The 21,558-nt window shown below is 38.8% G+C and overlaps 1 protein-coding gene across 1 annotated transcript in view; it reads left to right on the top strand.

The window, feature by feature from the left end:
* The first annotated feature begins 560 nt into the window (after positions 1-560).
* Positions 561-21,558, top strand: part of LRIG3 (leucine rich repeats and immunoglobulin like domains 3) — a 47,274-nt gene continuing 26,276 nt past the window's right edge. The window contains exons 1-3 of the mRNA XM_085220131.1: positions 561-1,448; positions 9,365-9,436; positions 9,679-9,753. Coding sequence (XP_085076257.1) covers positions 676-1,448; positions 9,365-9,436; positions 9,679-9,753 — 920 coding nt within the window. The 5' untranslated portion in view covers positions 561-675. The remainder of the gene's footprint in view (positions 1,449-9,364; positions 9,437-9,678; positions 9,754-21,558) is intronic.

Below are 21,558 nucleotides of genomic sequence, written 5' to 3'. Positions count from 1 at the left end.
TAAATATATACTAATTTTTACCCTGTGTTCTATTTGTTGGCTTGCTTGCTTTTATGTGTAGAACACTGCATTTCTACAACGTTTGTTTGCTTTCCTATAGTGATTTCTGTAAGGACCACCATACACTGTCCACCTGAAATAGCCGTGTTGACAGCAGCACAAGAATGTTTCCACTTTTGATTTGCCTGCTAGGTTTGCAAAACTGTGATTCCAGGCTAAAAATGTAGTTTTGCATAATTCAACTGGCTTCCTGAAACACATATGGAAGCAATAAAACAGTTTGAGTCCTACGTGTTTTGGTGTTGGAGCTATCAAGCTCGCAAGGCACCTCGTGTTGTCTCCAGATCTGTAGGCAAGATGTGTTACGTATATAAAGGTGTGAAAGAATGTGCAGCATCCACCTCTGGTTGGACTCTCTTCTGCTGCTGAATGGGGCTGTGTAATGCCTTCAGTAACCAAATCCAGGCAGGGTCTGGGCTTACATATGGTACTCGAACAATAGGTATTTACTTAAATTACATAGATTACCTCAGAGATGTGGAATCTGCACGCCCTGCCTACTTCCCTGAACCTCGGGAGCTGGATCCTGTGGGGAACATAATGGGCTTAATTACTGCGTCTGGACTAGCCGCGCAGGACCCGGAAGGCAGGAGTTAACCTCACCTCACCTTTTACATGCCAGTGACCCCAGCCTTGGCTGGGAACCTGCCGGGGCCTCCGAAGCCGCTCCGGGACCGCTCCGACTCGCGCCATCAGCGCACCGCCGGGGGGAACCCCGCGTCTGGGCAGCGGAGCCCGCGTCCGCTCCTGCCGCGCTCTGAGGCGCTCGCTCAGCGGCCTCCCAGGCGGGGAGCGGGCACCAGGACCCGCTGGCAAAGAAGCTATGCCGCTCGTCCTCCCCCGAGCGGGGCGAGGCCGGGGTGGCCCGGGCCGGGGGTTGTAGTCGTCACATGGCAGGGGGAGGGGGCTGCGGGCGGGGCGGGCCGCGCGGCGCTCGGGGCTCCCCGGGCCGGGCGGGGGCGGGCTGAGGCGCTGCAAAGTTTGCGGAGTGGCTGGCGGTGCAGCGTGCCCCCCATCCCCGCTCCTTCCCTTCACTTTTTTTCCTCCTCCTGCTCCCCTCACCGCCTTCCCTGCTCGGCGGTGGCTCCGGGGCATGAGCGGGAGCTGCCACCCGCGCTGAAGGAGAAAGAGAGAGGCGGGAGGTCTGTCTGTCCGCAAGGCAGCGCGAGGGACGCGGGGAGCAGCTCCGAACCCGCCATGCCCCGCGCCGCGTCCGCCGCCCTCCCGGCGCAACTCCTGCTGCTGCTGCTGCTGCTGCTGCTGCTGCTGGGGGGCCCCGCCGCCGCCCGCTGCCCCGCGTCCTGCCGCTGCGCCGGGCATCTCGTCGTCTGCAGCCGCCTGGAGCCGAGCCGGCTGCCCGAGCGGCTGCCGCGGGGGGCGGTGCAGCTGTGAGTACGGGGTCTCGGCAGCGCGGGGTGTGGGGGTGCCCGGCCGCCATCTTTCACCCGCTGGGAGCTGCCCGGCTGCGGGCGGGGAGGGCAGGGCTCAGGGGAGGGAAACAGCGGCGTGATGCTGCGGCGGAGCGCGTCGGGGCGGTCGGCAGGAGGGAGAAGGGAGGGGGCTGTCAGCGGGCTGCGGGGCTCCGCGATGGGCTGAGGCGCTGGGCCCCGGGGGGCGGCGGCGGCGGTGGCTGCTGCTGCTGCTACTGCTACTCCGGGAAAGGGGAAAAAAGTTGTCTTCCCAACGAGAACGTGCGAAAATCTCCGAGCTAGTATTCGTTTCTGCGCCGAAAAAAAAAAAACAAAAACCCACTTAACTTTTATATCTTATTGGTCTCGGTGTTATTTTTGCAGCTCTCGCTTTTCGTTCCCGATAGTTTCAATAACTTTCCTAACGCTGGGAGTTGCCACGTGTGGTTCGGTGACACGGATTTATGGAATTCTCGGTAACGCGTAGTGAAATGCCATGTGTAGGGAATTTACCTCCTGTGACAAACTTTTATGGACAAAGCATGAATTATGGGAGCTTTCTGCAGACCTGAAAAGAGCCGGGGCACTTGGCACATTTGTTTTTAATCTCTTGTCATTCAAATATCTTCTGTATTAGTCGCCGTAATTTTCTATTACATTTCCAAAGCAGATCGAGATAAGGACTTTAAAGTAAACAGGAAGACTTTCAATTAGTTGTGGCTAATTCTGCTCAATTGCCTTGTCTGGAGGTCATGCTGCTTTGCTCATGAAATGTGGATGGCTGTATTGACACCATATGGCACTGAGCACACGAAGGGCTGCAGGAGGTGAACATTTCCATGAGCAGTTCAGGAAAGTGTGAGGGAAAGAAACTTTTTTCTTCTTTTGGTTTATGTGATCGAAGGATATGAATCAAATGCCAGATCTGCTTTACATTCAACAGCTTGCTAGGCTTCCTATTAAATTTCATCTCTCCTGTTCTTTTGAACTGTTTTAGTATGCAAACATAAGGTTTCTGACAAAATGGAAGGTATTTTTGATACTCGGCTAGGCTTTGCAGCCTGCTTTCTTAATTTAATGCTGGTAAGATAAAATTCAGATGTGACAGCACGCTAAAAAAAAAATTAAAAAGAGGGGAAAAAAACACAGAACTTCTTTTTTTGGAACTGCTTTAAAGTTATTTTATGTTAGCAGTGATCCAAATATGTCTATTGCTCTTACTTTACCGAGGAATAAAACACATTGCAGGGCTTTTTTTTGCTAGCACAAGGGTGGTTTTTTTTCTAATTAGAATTCCCTTGGTAGTGTAAATTACCCTCATGTAAGTTCACATTCCTTTAAAAGTGTGAGAAAATAAGTTCCACTTGTATAAATAAGCTTTGGTCTGTTTTAAGAAACCCTGCTGTGATTACTCATTGGACAGCTGTGTCACTTGGTCTTAAACTCACAGGAGTACGTCTTTGTAGGTGTCATCAAACCATGTGGTCTGGCTGCTTTTGTGTAAATATTTCTTTTGTTTGTGTCAAATGACTTGGAAGTATCCAACTCTTTCTTCCTTCCACTCTTCAGAACGTGGCAGAGGAAGAGCTAACATTGTCTTTCACCTCCAGTTGCTTAAGTACTTGGAGCTTTGATTGCACAATGTGTAAGATTATAACGCTCTTCAGTTTTACATACACAAAAAAGGTTCGAATAAGCTGAGTTATTGTTGCAACAAACTGTGCATTTACAAACTCTAAAAGACTGTTTATGAATTTTATTACTATATGTTTACTGTGTTTTCCGTGGAAGTCCATAGCATATATAGCCAAAGGCTAGCTGTTTAATTGCAGGGATTCCAACACTCCTTGGAAAACAACTGTGACACAATGTTCTCAGCATAGGCAGGCAAGCTTTCCCAAGCAGAGCAGTGAGAGCTTTTCTGTATGAGAATGTCTGGGCCCACGCCGAACCTCACACCTTCCCCTGTCCATCTACACTCCCAGGCAGACAGCACATCCGGTGAAGTCAGCTTCTGAGTTTGTTCAGCCTTTCTTTCATTTTGTATCCCCGTTGAGATAAAACAGGAGTTTGCGAAGTGCTGTCTGACCACAGAGTGTGCAAGGGGGAAAATCAGAAGGTGGACCTGTATACTGAGTTCTCCCCTTTTTTTTTTTTTAATAGCAAATATGAGGTTACTGCTATGTGTGGAAATGGTTTCGTGAAATAGGGTGTAAACAGGGTATGCTTGCCAGCTTTGCTGTGATTTTAGCCAAAAATATCATCCTCTGTAATGCTGCAGAAGATAACAATTCACTGGAAGCTGATAAATATTTGTAATGACTGTGTACAAATGGTTTTAAAGTTAGATTTCAATTTACTTCTAGTGTGTGTGTCTCGAGATGGAGAGAATGTTGCTGCTTTAGAGCCGATGTTTCATAGCCAGAAGTGGAGGGAGGAAGAGAGTTTGAATGGCGGCCAGAGTCCTCAGTGTTTGTGAATTCTCAGAGGCTTTGTTGAGTTCTCCGTGCCAGGTTCACCTAGGAATGCTAAAACTGTCAGCAGGACAGAAGGGAAAATCTGAAAGATGGCTTTCACTTGTGTTTGTATTACATCTTTAGTATTTACATTTTATAAATCCTCTAGTTCTTTACCAGAATTGCCAGAAAAAAGGGCCGTATGGTTTTCACAGCTGTTTTTCAATATTTTCCAGACTAAAAGTTGAACATAGCGAACTGATTTATGAGTCACTTTGGATCAGTGTCTTAAAACAGCTACAGCCTGGCTTTTTGTTTTTCAGCTCTCTTGATTTCTGCTGAATTAGCAGCTCTATAGGCCCCAGTGGGACTGATTAAGGAGCTGTTGCTGGATTTGCATTTTAAAATTTGACTTGGGGCTCAGGTTTCTGAGTTCTTGAAGGAAGAAGATGATAATTGTAACTAAGTGTTGTAAATTAAGTAGAGTCTAAAAGTTATATTTATAAATGTGTGGAAAAATGCTCTCTCCATTTATTCATTAGGCCTCAGTTTTTTTTTTTTTTATCGTATCAAGATCAGTGTTCAGAGTTACATTTTAGTTTTTGAAGGCAGAGGTTGAGTTATGAGAGGTGTTCATACAAAAGGGAGTATAAAGTATTTAATAAAACAGGTTTTTAAAGGGCCTCAAAAACTATGCCAAGCTTTTGAAAGAGTGCAATCTGATAAAAGCTTAATCACTTTCATTAGAACCTGAGATGAACAGGTATATACTTCTTATTGTTATAAAGATTTCTTAATAAAAATGGAGTTTCAGAGAGTTTTCACTATTGCATCTGTAATGGATTTTGAAATTCTAGTAGTAAAAGTAATCACAGTGGAGATTTTCTCCTCCCTTGTAATGTGGTTTCAACAGAAAGGGAAAATTCAGAAATGGAAAAATGCATAGTAATAATCTTTATATTTTCAGTATTGTCAGTGCTCCTTTCCAAATGAAGGAACAGTAGTGATTCATTTCTTTGTATCTGTTTTAAGACCTGTTAAGAAATGCGTGGAATTGATGTGCATTAGTAGCTTTGGAACAGGGATGCTAAAATCTTGCATTTAAGAAATACCTCATATCCAGGGCTTATAAGTCTCAGAAACTCCTATGGTCTTAAGGTTCACTTAAAATACTAGTAAAGGATATATATTGTAACTCTTAGTTCACTTTCAGCTACTATGATTTAACTTACAAATGTAACATGCAAGACTTCTTTTCCGAAGTTTCCTATGTCAGCAGTACTGAAATAATGTCTATTAAAATGTCTCCAATTCATAGTTTGCCCAACAACGTATGCAGCTGTGTTGAAAGTGGCAATTCAGTATAGTCTGGAGTTTCTGTTTTTCTTATTGTTTCGCTTTGAGTTTGGCAACCTGTTGTGAGTAAATCAGGAGTGAGGAATTTATCTGTGTGCGTTTTTTAAGGTACGTGCTATGTAGAGAATGTCAGAGTATCCTTGATGTTTAAAGACAAACATGAAATAATAGTTTGAAACCTAGTGCAAGTTGTTACGCTCACGGTTGCCTTGATAGACTCCAGATGGATGTGAGCTTGAGCTATGAGTGAAAGTGTCTGGCTCCAGTGTGGTGATCATGCACAGCAGTGGTTGTAATTGCAGGATTTTTATAGTTTAAGGACTCTGCCAGATTTTTTTTTTTTTTTAACATGTTATAACTCCAGCAGAACAAATCTACTCATGTCTGTTACTGTCTGGTAGGTCCTTTAGGCAAAGACATTTTAAATAAAGCTTTTGCAGGCTTTTTAGGTGAAGCAAAGAAATGCAGGTTTTCTGAAATAACGCTGAAATCTCTTTGAAATAATTGCTGATTCCAAATTTTTTTTTCTAAAGCATGAAAAACAGTAACAAATTAGGCACTAACTGCCATAACTTCGCTAAACTTTGGCTGTTTATTTGCATAGTTCTTATAATCCCTACGGACTAAAGCCAAATACTGGGTTATGTTTAAGAGTAAAAAAACTGTCTCTAGTCTGTCTGCTTTAAGGGAACAAGTTAGATTCCCATCACTAATAAAACCTAGGTCTTTGTTACAGCGTATCTTTTTTTCATTTAAGAAGTCAGTATGAGAATCCCTAGTCTGTACAGCTGGTGTCTTCAAATGTTAACGAATGGATTTTTCTGAAGTCTATGGCCAGCCAAATGTTTGCACTAGACTTCTAAGCAGTGAAAGATGCAATCCTCTAACTCAAGTGTGGTTAACCTCATTTACAGGAAAACTCAAAATCATAGTGATGAAACTAACGTTTGTGGCTTCTTGAAAATGTTAGCACTGTACTGGTTTTCCATCTTTTAAGAGGAAAATCTTTAGAAATTCTTACACCTGGAAGAAGACACAGGTGTACAATATCAGGTGTGCGAAACCTGAGCTGGATCCCAGAAATCATTCCTCTGTGGCCACTTGCATGTGGTGGAAGGTGTGTCTCTTCTCTGGGGCTTCCCCCAGCACCTGCCCCCACCTGCTTCGTGCTGCAAAAATGCCTGCCACACCTGCAGTTCTGTTCTGTGCATGTTCCTGCGGTGCACCAGTTTGGAAAACGTAGCAGCAGCACCCCAGAACCCTGGGTCTGATCAGTGCTGTTTGTAATGCACGTATGTGGCTGGGATTATTTTTAATGTGGTTCTTTTTTTTTTTTTCTTTTTTTTTTTTTAAAAAAAAAAACTCAGTCTGGTTTAAAAACAACAAAACAGGGGTGAGGATTGTCTCTTTTTCTAACTTGGGAAGTGAGTGACTCGAGTCCGGCTCACGTGGGGGGTTTTGTGGTACCCCTCTGCAGGAAAGCCAGTCCCACAAGACCTTGTACAGCTGCCCTGGGGTGGGCAATGCCTATGCCTTCTGTGGAGACTGCCTGTGTTGTGTGTTGTGGGTTGCAGCTAGAGTGGAGCTGGGAAGATGCAGATGAAGAGTCTTAGAGAGCAGATGTCAGTCCTGGCAAAAGGTACTACATAGGGCACCAAAAAGAGGAGTCTAAAACATGGTTTTGCTGTCCCTGTGTGCTCCTTGAGAAGCAGAGGTGCATGACTGGATCTCAGGACTATGTCTGTGTCCAAGGACCTACAGTGCTTCTTGCAAATAAACCTGTTCTTTAGATCTGGAGTTGCTCAAGGCTTAGTCATAAAGTGGAGCACCTAACACATACCCTGAAGCTGGCTTGCTGTGAGGTGGTTCTAATCCATACGTAGCACACAGCATCAGGGGTGTTTGCTTTGAGACTGTAGATGGAGAGTACATAATATGTGACAGCCTCAGACCTCTGCTTGGCATCATCTGTGACTGTACTGAATCATATTCTCCCAAAAAAAGCATGGTCTCCTGGAGTTTCCTCAAGATTCAGTTTGAAAATACACTTCACTCTTTAATTGCTTTATTAGTACCTGTCTTGGTGGTGGCCTTGACATTGACTTCCAGCGCCTTCTTGTCACTCTTGGCATCATCTTTCCAGCTTTTACATAGCTTGGTCCAGAAGTAATGCCTCCTATTTATTTCCTTGGAAACTACAACAGATACAAAGAGCATGATAAAACTATTTTGATAAAGCAAGTTCTCAACTGCAAAGCATACTTTTTCAACATAGTCGCCATTATTAGTTGTGGTTTTTTGTTGTTTTTTTTTTTTTTTTTTTGGTCAGTGATGAGCAAGAGCCTGCATGCCATGCTTGTAGCATGTCTGCACCAGTAGGAGTGAACTACTGCTGCTTTCGTACCACCCACCGCCTCACTATGTTCACGTCAACTGTTTGGTTTCCATTTGTTCAGTAGGTCAGTGGGTACAAGTTTTTCTGCATGGAGAAATTCAGTGACACCTTTGCTTTGTATGTTTCCGTATCAGATGCCGTTTTGTCAGACTGCCCATCTGTTGCCATCACAGCAACAAAATGTAACTAAATATTGGTGGGAAGGTTCAACCTCTGCTGCCATACTGCCAACATCTGCTTCTGATGCTGTGGGCCAAAAATAGGAGGCATTATTTCCTGAGCAGCCCTTATATCACAATCAGGCATGTTGTTGAGTGTTTGGGATCCAGTGCTCAGTTAGCACTGGAAAAAGTGTTAAGTGTGAGAAATTTCTATGCCTCTTAACCAGATGCTGAAGCTGCTTGCTCCTGAAGTGCACTGATGCAACTCTTTGTGGGCCTGCATTGCATACTCTCGCATAAGATTAAGAGCTCCTTAAAAACAGTGGAGCTTTTGTTACAAACTAACTGTTATAATGTACAGCAAGCACTTTGCAGACAGCTGTATCACTGCAGATAAGATAGTGACAAGGATTGGGACCTTGCAGGTTGTGGTGGGTGGATGACTAAAAAAGGGGGGAGGCCTTCAACACAGCTATCTCTGATAATGAGGCCAGCTGGAAATCCTTGGGCTAATCTCCACAGTTTGAGTTTCTGTAATCAGCTTCTCTGCCTTCTATTGTGCAATTACTCTCTTATTTCCATGATGTTTTCAGTACTTGTGAGACCACGGAAAATGTTTCTTGGGAGTGTATTTCGTGATGATTTCAAATGGTCAGGAGGGTGTACACTGAAGTGGTATCTGTAGGGAAATGAATTTCTTGGAAACGGTCAAGAAAGTGTGTTGCGTTCTTAGTACCCTAGCTTGTTTCACAGCAAGCAACTTTGTCTGCAAAGGCACTAGCAAGGTTTCTTGTAAACTGTATCAAATTATATTTTGGGATCTTTAGTGCAGAGTGGTATAAGCTAAGTGCGGGAGCTACTTCAGGTGCATTTGAGTGCAATATTAATGTCAATAATACACAAACTTCTTAAAATTGAAAGTAGATGTCGTCTTGTGTATATTTTCTTCTGATGCTACTTAAGGTCTACACTAGATTTGGTTCTGCTGGCCCTGAATTGTGTGAAAATAGAATTGAGATTGATGTACAGTCCTCATTGTGTAGCTAGGATTTGTGAGCTGCTTTAAAAAAGCAAGCAGGAAGAGTAGAATGATACAGATGCAGTAATTGATTCAAGATTGAGGTGGCAATGAGCCTTGGTTTATGAATTTTCCTAGCAGTCAACTGCATGCTTTAGCCAGATTTTTCCCTGGAAAGGTAGGGAGGATGATGTATGTAAGTCAACGTGTTGAAATGTTTGTCATCCATCTTACACACTTAAAGACATATGCACACACAAAACCCCAAATGAACAATTCCCTTAAATTGTTCACAATTCTTTGATGCTGTCAAAGAATGTGATCATGGTATTTGCACTTATTTGTACCCTGTACATTTAAGTGAGTTTGTATTCTAATTTTACTAACTTAAAGCAAATAATTTTGTGTACTTGGAAACAAATGATAACATATTCTTAATTGTAATTGTCTTGATTTACTTAACAGTCTATGGTAAAACTGACAGGTTGTTTATTTTTGTAACCTCATAGGGATCTGAGTCACAACAAATTATCTTCAATCAAGGCCAATTTCTTGGATCACCTTCATAGTCTTCGGGAAGTGTAAGTTCATTTGTCTTAATTAAAAAATAATAATAAAAAAAAGTGGTTTGTATAGGCTAATTGTTTCACAGGGATATCAATACCTAGGGAAAATTGGTTGGCAAAAATGTTTGTTATTCTGAAATCTTACATTACATGAAACTGGAATTAATTTCAAATTTTGACACTGCTCAGGAATTTAGAAAATCCAATGGGTGTACTTCTGATTTACTTCAACATTAACTTTATTTTTATATTAATAGGAAGTTGAACAACAATGAACTGGAGATCATTCCAAATCTGGGACTAGTCTCTGCAAATATAACTCTTCTGTCTTTGTAAGTAGATCCTATTCTTGTCCCTAGTTAGTGGAACTAACTCTGCAGAGTTAGTGGAAATACATGCATTACAGACATTAAAGTAAAATAATTGGAAATAGAGCGATTTGTGGTTAGGAAGTTGATTATGTCATATTATTTAGCAGGTTGTTTAAAATGTGTATAATTGAGCTTAATGCTTGTAGTTTTTATGCTTTCCTCAGATACAAAGACTGTATTAGAATTAATTTATGTTGTGGTAGTGCTGAGAAGCCTCAGCTCTGTTGTCCTAGGCACTGAACAAACATTAGTAAATGCTCTAAAGTCTGCGTTGTACAAGTTTGTATAACGAGAGTTATACTCTACTGTTATGCATCTTGGCTGAAATCCCAATTGCATTAAATCATGGCAGAATTCCATTAATTTCAGTGGGCAATGTGGGGAAATCCCCTTGACATGCAGCTTCAGGACAATTATCTATGTTAAAAGATGTTGTGCCAGTCTCTTTAAAATGTATTTTCAAGGCCACTTTTGTGTGTAGCATAAAACTCTGTGGTTGTAGTTGTGACACACAGTTATGTCCATGTTCGTTATTTTGTCTGAAATAAGTTCCTGGGTTACTTCATGTGGCATCTGTAAGGTGGATGTAAAATTGTAAAAGGCATATAGGACCCCAAACAAAAACGTTTGATTTTAGAGGAAATCTGAAATCCATTTAATTTGTTCTCCTCCCTCTCCACCACGTGGTATGATTTCTCGAAGATGCTGAAAAAAATCCTGCTATCGTACTCTTAAGGAGAGATGGAAAACGGACATGTTCTGATATGTGGGACTTGGGTTTTATCAGTGGGAATCTAAAGTGTTTAAACCTAGTAATATGTAGCCCTCTGGCCAAATCCTACCTTTGAATACAAATTGCAAGTTACTTTTCATGAAGAAGCCTGAAGGGTTAAAACAATACCGTAAACTTCAGAAAGCTGTTCAGTTAATTAAATTGATCACTGTTCAATTGCTTACATCTGGTGATTTATAGGGGTTTGTTTTTACTTTAGACCCAGGTCAGCTAAGTCAGCTGGTGCAGCCGCTGTGTCTGGACTGTTCTGTTTGAATAAGAACTAAGTGACATTTGATACTGATGTGGTCTCTTACAAATCAGGATCAGAAAAGAATGAAAGAAAGAGCAGATGGTGTCTGACTAATAATTATTTACTTTAAGCATGTCATCTATTACTATTTTGCGCTAGAGTTGACGTTATTTTTACACTGGCATAGCGTTCTGTATTTTAAGCATCTTATCAATTTAAATAATGTATTTCTTCAAAAAAAAATAAAAATTAATAAGGTTCCCTTTACCACAAAGTTGGAAGTATTAAAGTATATGATATCCTCCTACCTTATCCGTGATGAATATGAAATCGAGAATTTGTCCTTACATCCACTGTCCTCCTGAAAACATAACTAGTTCAGATGATCTTTCTTGAACTGTGCAAAGATTTTTGTTCTCCTTTGAAAGAACCAAGATTGATCAATACTGAATTGTTTGTTCCATATCCTTAAGTCACTAGCTTGGTTAATTTGTCAATGGTCAAACATGAGAAGACTTTTGGTAGATCTGTTCTCAGTTCTTTATTTTACACTCATGCATACAAGATAAAAAAAAAAAAAAAAAAAAAAAATTCTAAATGTTATACTACCAAGGAAGTTAAAGTTGGTCTGGTTGAGTGCTAGCTTGCTCTCTTTTTAATTTCAATTACTTCTATGTGATGTTGTGAGATTATTGAAACTAGGTATGCTCCAGTTGAGGTTTAATATAGATTGTGTGACCACTGTAAGGATTCATTGAGATTAATGTGGTAGAACTAATTCCTTAAGTAATTTATGCTAATTTCCAATGATCAGAGTGTAATAGTTAATAAATAATTTGTCTTATCATAATGTATGTAGAGAGATAATTAGAGTGGTATTGCATTGTTCCAAAAATAAAGCATCTTGTTCCGTTTGCAAAGGTTTCTCTTTCAAACACCTTACAGCTTAGAAATCGTTTATGTAGAAAGATGTTAAGTCTAATTTTTACAACAGGAGACATAAATAAAGCAAAATAAGCATGCAGCAATTGTTTGACATTAAAAAAAAAATATATAATAAACTAATATGATATGCACATATTTTAATATGATGGTTTTTTAGAAGTGAAAAAATATCTTCACTAATTGGAGAGGTTGAATCAAACTGGGTTAATATATATTAAGTCATGCGAAGAAGACACATATGGAACAATTAAAATTTTTCAAACCACTTTTGAAAGAATAATTGTTCTTCATATATACTTCTGATGACTTTATGCAGTCTTCAACTTTCATAATGAAAAGAACTTGTGGAACCCTTCCAAAACAAACTACTGTTTCATTGTTGAGTCTTTGTTCTGACTTTGAAATAATAGCAGAAAAGAGATTGCTAGTCTTTGGGAACTTGATTTGATTGCATTCCTTACACGTCTGTTCATTATATCAGTTGAAAAGCCAGTTGTTTCTTCCAAGGAGTCCTCAAGGAATGCTGTGGAGTGGCCCCCCTTCTGGGTAAAATCTGTATTGGTTAAAAACTTTTTCTCTATGGTGGAAAAATTCTTCCAAGTAATCATCAGCTGATCAGTGAAGACTTAGAATTTTATTTCTTTTGTGAGAATTTTCTTTCCTTAGAAAGAAAATTACACTGATTATATGTCTACAGTGAATAAATGATACTGCAGGTATCCCCATACAGCACTGTGTGTCTAAATCATTTGAGCAGTATAAACAAGCATGGGTGGATTGTCATGTTAGTGTAGTTTCTATTTCTGGATCTACCTCATTTATAGCTATCTAATGGATATTTATCTAGCTTACATATTTTCATACTGCTGAATTACACATGATAAAACATACCTGGAGCAATAGATGTTCCTGGTCTTGTGGTCAAAGTCCATCAGTAATGTTAATCAGTGGTGTCAACAACTTGTTTTTCCTGGATACCAGTAGAGAGTTGAACACCAGGAGAAGGAAAGCTATCAGACCGGCACCCCCAGGTCCCTTCCCCCCAGCACCCTGGAAAGATATACGTCTATGGGAAGGAATACAGACTCAAATGCAGATACACCCATTACATGGCTGGAGATGTATCTAATGCTTCATTCATGTGATGAATATGTATTTTGTCTCATGTCTAGCAAATGTACTTGCACATGCCAATTTTACAGTGATGTTACTTGCAAAGGTCTGATAAACATCTTTCAGCACATTTGATCATTTAAGTCAATTATTTGAAATTGACTATTCAGCTCTCCATTCTCCTTAGACACCCAGCCATTTTCACTGCCTTCTGGAAGAGAAGGCAGAAAGTAGTTCATCAAGGGGTAAAGAAAAAAGTTCATCCATTTGCCAAAGATTTCCAGCTCTCCAATTGGAACAATAGCTGTAGTCAGGTGGCCAGGTCACCAGTGTACTGGAGAAAACAAGATTTTTGGTAGAACACTGTATTTGATAACTGATAACTTAAAACTGCGTAGTGTGTGGATGCCATCCACGGTAATGTAGATCTTCTTGTGTTCTCCCTGGAACTGAAATGTTCCAAATCTCCTAATTGGCGTTGCTGAAGTGCTTTTGAAAAACAGCTAAATTGATGTAGAAATTGCTTTCAATGGTTGTACTAGTTTTGTATTAGAAATTGTGCACTTACGGGACAAAAAGTTAGTGATTTTTCATTATTTCTGGATTAATGGATCATTGTGTCAAGTAGAGAGATGGACACTAATGAACATTTCTTCCAGGAGAAACAGAAAATTTCTGAAGTTGTTTCCCATTTTAATGATGCTCTTTGTCTGAAATGTACCAGTCCTGTCCTATTGATCCTGAGAACCAGGATCTGTGATACTGATACATGAGAATAAAGACCTTGTGGCTTAGGTTTATCATCGCTGTAAAGTTTTGCACCTAGTTTGAATCCAGGTTCCTTAAACTCATACTCTAAAAGAGTGGAAGTGATTTTTTTAATTAAGGCGATTAAGGTGTCCATTGTATGTGCTTGTTTAAGGGTAGTATATAACTATATATCAAGTACATATCAAGATGATGTTTTGGTGGTTGTAAGCTATTAATGTTCGAAAACTGTACCAGAACTTCTCTATAGTGTGTCAACAATTCCCTGGGAAAAGAACAAACAAACATATAAAACCAATCGACAAACCAAACAAAATAAAATACAAGATGTGAGTTTATTGCAGTAGACATAATATCTTCTCCCACTGCGCTAGAGATCTTGGCTCTACTTTTGGAAAGATGTACGTAACTGATATGACTTTAACTGTTTTCTGCAATTATGACTTTCATCTTATAATTATTAATGCAGATAGTACAGATCAGGCTCACGTCATGATTTCCCATAAGGCTGAAACTTCATCCAGTGTTGTCATTTTTGTGTGTGCATGTGACACATGATATGAAAGTGTGGATCTAGCATGTGCTGTTAGGGTGCATTAAATGCTCAAGAAATTATTTGGGTTAATAAAAAAATTACTCTGAATGTAACCTGCTTTAATTACAAATAATTGGAAACCTCTCAGTACAGTCAGTAACAAAGGACATTTAAAGATACTTTGGGCTGTGATTTTACCATCGTAGGGGGAAGCTGTGCTACTGAAGATGAAGAAATAGATTGAAACTGAGTAATATAAGTGCATCACTCTTTTATGAAAGTCCTGTATGGCTTTTAACTGTCATTTGCCTACACATTCTACTTTAAAAGTCTTCAAAAAATAACTAGTTCATGTAATTAATGCTTTGTATGGAATAAAGACACTTAATGCTGCAGAATTTGTAAATCACTGCTTAAGATTGTGTTTAAGGATATATGGTATGGGTAATAAACCCATGATCTTTTATGTGTGGAATTAAAAAAACAAAAAAAACAAAACAAAAAAAAACACGCCCACACTTCAAAAAAATCATGGACACCATCCAAAACTGCCAGCGTGTTGTATTCCTGTATTTAGTGCTTCGGAAAATGGAAGGCCTCAGTCAGTGACTTTAGAGGGATGGTGTGACTCTTGAGTATCCAGCCTCCATAACTAAATTTTATTGTTCTTATAAAAATAAAAGAACTAGAATTAATATCTTTAAAAAAAAAAAAAAGTTTCTTCCCCGCATCTGGCATGTGTTGTGTAATAATCATCTCATCAGTAGAGACTAGAAAAGCCACACGTGCCAAAGTTTCTACGGTGTATAGTGGAATTCTAACATTAGGCTAGCTTTGAATGATGGAGTGTTTTAAATAGTTAGGGATTTTACTTCTTGTTAAATAAAAATTATCTGTTTTAAAACTGTTGATACATGTGGAACAGGTGATTTAGATAGAAATATTCCGGAGGCTTACATTCTAAAAAACTGCTGATGTTAATAAAGAAGACAAACATTCAGTTTTAGTAATGTCAGAGTAAGGAAACAACATTCATTTTTCAAATGTGGTGTTAGTATATTGTTTGTATTATGTTCTTTCTTACTTATTTATTTATTTATTTTTAGAATGTTGTCTTTTTTTGTAAGAGGCATGTAGAATATAGAATGTTATACTTGGTTTTGTCTGTAACCTGAGAGAACTGTTAACACTTTAGGGCAGTTGAAGCAAGGAGGTTTGGTTTTGGGTTCTGCAGTGATAAACAGTGTTGGCCAGCATGGAGGAAACTTTCTGTAGTGTGCACGGTGGTCTGTTAAGTGCTGGGCTGAAACTACAGATCTGTTTTCTGAAGGCTTTCAACAACATTCAGTTTACAGTGTCTATATATCAGTATATTCTGAGTCAAAATGCATTGGCTTTGAAGATACATGCATAGGACACAACTCTTGTGTCCTGGAGGCTTAAAAAAGTTAATAAACAAAAAATTATTAACAGAAATGCTACTCAGGATTTGACACGGGCCAGAAGTATTGAGAAGTTGCCAGTCTTAGTTGAGTGCGGGGATCACATAATAAGTAAAATTGTTCCAACTTTAAATGTAGCTTTCTGATCAGCTCTTCTAAAATGATTCTGATTAGTCATTTTTTAATTTCAGGCCTTTGGTGTTCAAAGAGCACTTTTGAAAAGCAAAGCTGAAAGTGCTGCTTGAAAAACTGAAAAAGTGGAAAGTCATCCTCTTCAAAGAGAAAATAAATCAGCAAGGTTATCTAAGCCATGAACAATAATTTAAATTTAAAATTTCAGAACTTGCTTATACAGCATAGTAGACATTAAACTTACGTATCTTCTCCATGGGTTAGATGAGCAACAAGTAGAACCAGCCCTTCAGAGACCATGCTACAATTTGCACCTGAAAAAACTGTTCAGCCATTTGTTTTTTTTTGGGGGGGGAGAGGGGGGAGGGTAAAGTGGGGTGGGAAGGGTGTTGGTTGGTTGAGCTTGTTTTCTTCTTTTCAGTTAAAGTCTAGCTTTAGCTTTGTGTCTTGCTGTGTTAGCTTCTTCCTTCTATCTTGCATAGTTGCTTATTAATCCTGATTTCAGTCATGAAAATTTCAATAAAATACTTTCTGTGGAGAGCGCGTTTTGCTCCAGTTACAATGTGGTTGTTTCCTGAAATTCTGAAATTGGTGTAACTGTAGGCTATCAGGCAGTGGAAACAGAGCTTAGTCCATTGTGATACAAACCTTTACTATGCAGAGCTTATGATATTTGCAGTGTCAGGATCTGTACTTTATGGGGCTTCTAGGATGGATAGGATTAGTCTGTGCTACTTAATTCAGATAAGTAGTCTGAAAAAAGATTTTTCTTTATAGCTCTTAAAAATAGATGAACTACCTCCTTAAGTTCAAAGTGGCTTCTCATATATCTTTGCTAAGTAAAATGCTGAACTAAAGATTTGTAAATTCATCTATGTTTTAGGCAGCTTCCTCCTTTCTTCCTTTTTTTTTTTTTTAGCAGAAGAGTGAACCTGCGTTTGAGAAGCAGTAATTGAGCATAGACTTCTGAATTTTCATTGTTAATTAATTAATGTGTGCTATCTCATCCTGAGTTGAATTAATCAACATATGGCTTAAAAACCTATCTAGCTTTATGCACAAATGTTGCTACTGAAAAAAGTAGTGTGTTATTTAGAAGTGATCTTATTTTAATGTTGTGCACATATTTTAAAATAAGGAAATGTATATGTAAATATGGTTTGAGATAAGGAGCATTCTAGATCATGCTTCAAGTAGTCGTCTTGAGAAGTACAATTTAATTAGTTGAAGTGAACATGCAAAATATCTTATACATCTGCTCAACTGCCAATGTAGAAGTAGAGCAAATTTGCATAGTTTGGTGGCGCCTCAACTAGGAGATCTTCTGCAAAGTGCTTTTGGAAAATTTTTGTTTGCAAGATTATTTGGAATGGAGGTAGGAATGATAAATCCGTCTTCTTGCAGTAGATTGAGAATGGCAGCTGTGTTTAGAATCCAGAAGAATGCTGTCTCGGTTTGTATTTAGTAAGCTATAGTCATGAGAAAGAAGTTTAGACACAACTCTTGAAAATGAAAGCTTATATTCAGTAGGAGTGAATGCCTTTCCCTTCTGTGCTTGCCAGAGAAAGCGGTATTGTGTGTTTATAAAGTCAGCATACTAAACTGTAGTCTGGTTCCCAATATTAAGAAAATTTTGGTCAAATATTTTACATCCTTGTCATCTCTTCAGTTACCGCTTTATTATGGGAAGGATTAAGATTTGGATGCTGCCTGGAAGAGTTTGTTTTGAAGAAGGATTGAAAGAAAGGATAGAGGAATGCCAGACTGACCTTCAGGCATAAGGCAATTTGGAGAAAGTCCTAAAAATGAGAGTGGTGGTAAACCATGTGTGACTTGGGCTGAAGTTGTGAGCAAAAAACTAGAGCAGAAAACTTACTGGAATTAGTTTCTGCAATCTTTGACATTTGGTGTGGAGACTAAGAGGAAGTAAATGAAAGAATTTGAAAAGGAACCTGTCTTAGGCAGACTTGCAGACGTGGAAACTAGATTTTTATGACAGCAATTTAGATTGAGTGTTGGTAAAGGGTAGAAATATCTGGAAACCCAGAGTCTGCTGTAGCAGAGTCTAGATGAATGCTTTTGCAATGAGAATGGAAATGAATGGAAATTTTATGAACTACTTACAGTAGGGGAAAAAAAAAGGCATGATTTTCTGATTAGCAGTGTTAAAGATGAATTAAAAAGTATAATTATGGTTCAGAAAAATAGAGAGTACTACTCCCATGTGACAAAGTAGAAGAATGGTAGGAAATTTTAGCACGAGAGAGATGCCATGTTTTGTGAGACAGACAGTACAGGGAACAAGAGAAGTTGGAATGACATTAAAATGCCAGACTGCCAGACATCATAAGGACTGGATTTTGAGCATAGAGCTCTGTAGATGGTTATTGCAGGGGAGGAGAGTTGTGTGGTGACTCAGCATCTTGAATGAAATAGAAATGGATAGGGAGAAGATCCCTCAACTTGTTGCCGACAGTTGAGGTTAGGAGTAGGTCTAGAAGGGTGTACAGTCTGAAGCACCTGGGCTTCAGTCTGCACTCTCCGAGAGTTGGCTCTGTTTTAAACAAATGAAAAAAAAACAAACAACAAAAACCACATATTTTTACTAAATAAGTTCATAAATCAGATTAAAAGTATGATTTATAAAATTGGAGGGTATTACGCTGTGTTCAATCTAGGTCATAACTTCAGTTTAAGATTTTAGCATTAAATGATAGTCATGGAATGCACCAAGTCTGCAATTGGCTATTATTTCTGTTGTCAGGTCCTGCTGAAATAGCTGTATTTTCATTGTTTATGTTTACCTTCATTAAAGTGGTGAAGTTATGCATTCAGTTGACCATCACATGCTAAGTAGTGTATGATTATTTCAGAAAGACCAAAAAGTTAAATGGGAAACAGACTCCAAAGTATCAAGAAAAGAGTTTGGAAGGAAATTTTAATAATTTATATTGGTATTATGGCTGGAATCAAGAGATAATTGCTTGGAAAGTATCAAGTGCTTGGAGGTTTGGATTTGCCGCTGTCTACTTTTAATTATTAAATAATCTCTGAATCTTAGACCAGTTTCATTCTATGTGTTTTTTTCCTCCTTTTTCCAGCTTGTTTTAGGAAATGGTGAACCTTTGGTCTAAGTTTTAGAGAAGGAATCAGTAGGTACAGACTTAACAAGTTTTGGTTTTATGCTTTAAGACTACGTACCACAAAAAGCACAAAAAACATCTGACCTGAAGAAACAGTGTATGGACAAGGATTGTGTTATGAAGGAGACCTTCAAAAGAAAGAACAGCTGCTTGTTTCAAGGAATGCCTGTCGCCTCTGTGTGAACTGGACAGCAGACTTTTGTAGACTTACCAGTAGAACTGCCAAGTAAGCCTGGCTCTATATCTGTCATCATCATCTCAGAAATATTTCCAGTGAAACCTTTCTTCCGTCATTTCTACTAGTTGCAAAGATTCCAGGAGCTGAAGGATCTTAATTCATTGGTTGTATTTGGTTGTCTGAGTGTGTAGTCCAATTAGTACTGGGAGTTATTATAAAGGGAGTATTAAGCTTGACATCACAATTACAGAATTTTAAGTGATGTAACTGTTCATCAAAGTGTTGCTAATTTTACTTGTCAACTGTGTGTTAATCAGAGGAAAAAGAAGGATCTTTTTTTCTCTCTCTTTCTTACTATAGAAATTACTGAGACTATTTCTTATAGTATATACTAGTTAAGTTCTCATTCTAAAAAGCCACAGGACTGGAGTCTTCCATCACTTGCTAAGTTTATTATAGTCTCAATCTTTTATCTTTACTATCAATTATTTTCTTTCTTTTCTGCTAAAATTTTTATACCCCTCATTGTCTTCACAATTGTTTTACAAGAAAGCTCCAAAAGTCTGGAGGCGTTTGAGAAAAATGTGCAAGTAACAAATGTAACAGGAGTTGTATGACACCAAGGGGCGAGTGGAAGGAAGAACTGGTTGAAGCAACCACAAAGATTGGAGGAAAGGTGAAAAAGAAGACTTTGTGCCATAGTGTAATATAACGGAGTTGACTGTGTATGTACTTGGATGGGCATGGATGGTCACATATACTTGGCCTATGCTGACATGGCTGCCTCCAAGACAGTTCTAATCTTAAAGGTGTGTAACTAGAAGATGGACAAACTAAACATCTGTGAACCCCAGCATCCCAATATCATGGTTTCAGCATTTCTCAGAAAGATGTATCTAGCCCTAGCAAAATGCTTTTTTCTCCTTATATATCTTCTTGATATTTAGGAAGTGACCAAGAGATTACACCATGATTGTTTGTTCCTAATGCAAATTTAATATATTCTGCCTTTTAGGGATTAGGTGAGGGACAAGAGATAGTTCAGAATCACAAAGGTGTTAAAACAGAATTGTTATACAGTTTTAGAAAACAGGCTGCACAGATAACTCTCCAAAATTGTCTTTTTGGATAATTGTTTTTTCTCACTTTGCTCTATCTCCAGACTCAGACACATACTCCTTGTTAGAATTATGGTAAAGGGTTAGAAGACAAAGAGGTTCTCATAACAGAGCAGATCAAGATCTACCTGGAGGAAAGTTACACTTGAGAGCGGAAGTGCAAGAATACTTTTTTTTTTTGTAGTGAGGTTTTTTTTAGAAATAAAAGACAGTGCTTCTGATCTGGAGATGCAATTTCTGTATCATAAGATCAGATCAATGAAGTTTCATTTTTAAGCATTTTATTTGAGATAAAAAACATTGCATATTGGCAATCTTTATTAAGAGATATATAATCATAGTACCTCACATCTTAAAGACAATTTTTTTCCCCCAGCACATAAGAACTGTGTCTAAGTAGTGTTAACTAGATACTTAAAAAAAATGGATACGGCAATTGCTATCCTGCTTTGTATTTCCTTAAAGGCAAAGGAAGTACAAGTCAATATGTCAGATATGTTGTAGCTGTTGTTTGTATTGAATGAATCTTGAGATCATCATTGATAGGGTTGTTGTAAATGTTATGACCTACTGGTGTGTCTGAAGTCATGAATTCAGAAAGGAGAATCCAGTGTTTCTCATACCCTAATGAAAAACTAATATTCTGTCTTGAGATGGTATTCACTCAGGCTTATGTGAATATGAGTAAATCTACCTACGTGCACACTATTTTGGTAGGGTTGGTTGTTTTCTTTTTCTTTGTGACCTGAAAGTCAAAGTATAAATAGTTGAACAGCAAGAGATACACTCAAATTAATGTGGATATTTTGGTGGGTTTTACTATGTTCCTCAGTGCTCTTTTTTCTTCAGGTGCATCAGGAAAAATTCTAAGGAAGTTGCATGTTCTTGCAAATGGAGAAATTGTGATCTGTTTGCCATTGGCATATTTCTGTGAGAACTTGATGCACTGGTTGACTTGTTGCAAAGGGATCCCTGCTTGCTTTAATTTTCCCTTCAGGATCTGAAAAATGAAACTGGTGCAGCATGGGGAGCTTCTTTTGTCTGAACACGATAGTTACAGCAACTGGACATTTTTCTGCAGAGTGAGCAAACTCATATGATTGTACCAAGGTAGAGGATATTCTTTGGATCTGTTGTAACAATTAGATAAGCTTGCATTTTCAATCATATCTTTTTGAGTTGTTTTGATATTTATTTGGCACTCATAAAGGAATGAATACAATATTTATTTGATTTTTTGAAAGGATATTGTGAAGAAAAGTCAAATCAGAAGTAGACTTTAACTAGGGTTGAACCTTAAAACTTTGAGATTTGTTCAGTGCTGAGTAATTATGGTGTTTGAATTTTTTTCTTAAGAGAAAACTGGA

This window comes from Meleagris gallopavo, chromosome 1 (genome assembly GCF_905368555.1).
Source record: "Meleagris gallopavo chromosome 1, MGAL_WU_HG_1.1, whole genome shotgun sequence".
Classification (NCBI taxonomy): domain Eukaryota; kingdom Metazoa; phylum Chordata; class Aves; order Galliformes; family Phasianidae; genus Meleagris; species Meleagris gallopavo.
This window is presented reverse-complemented; position numbering and strand designations above follow the sequence as displayed.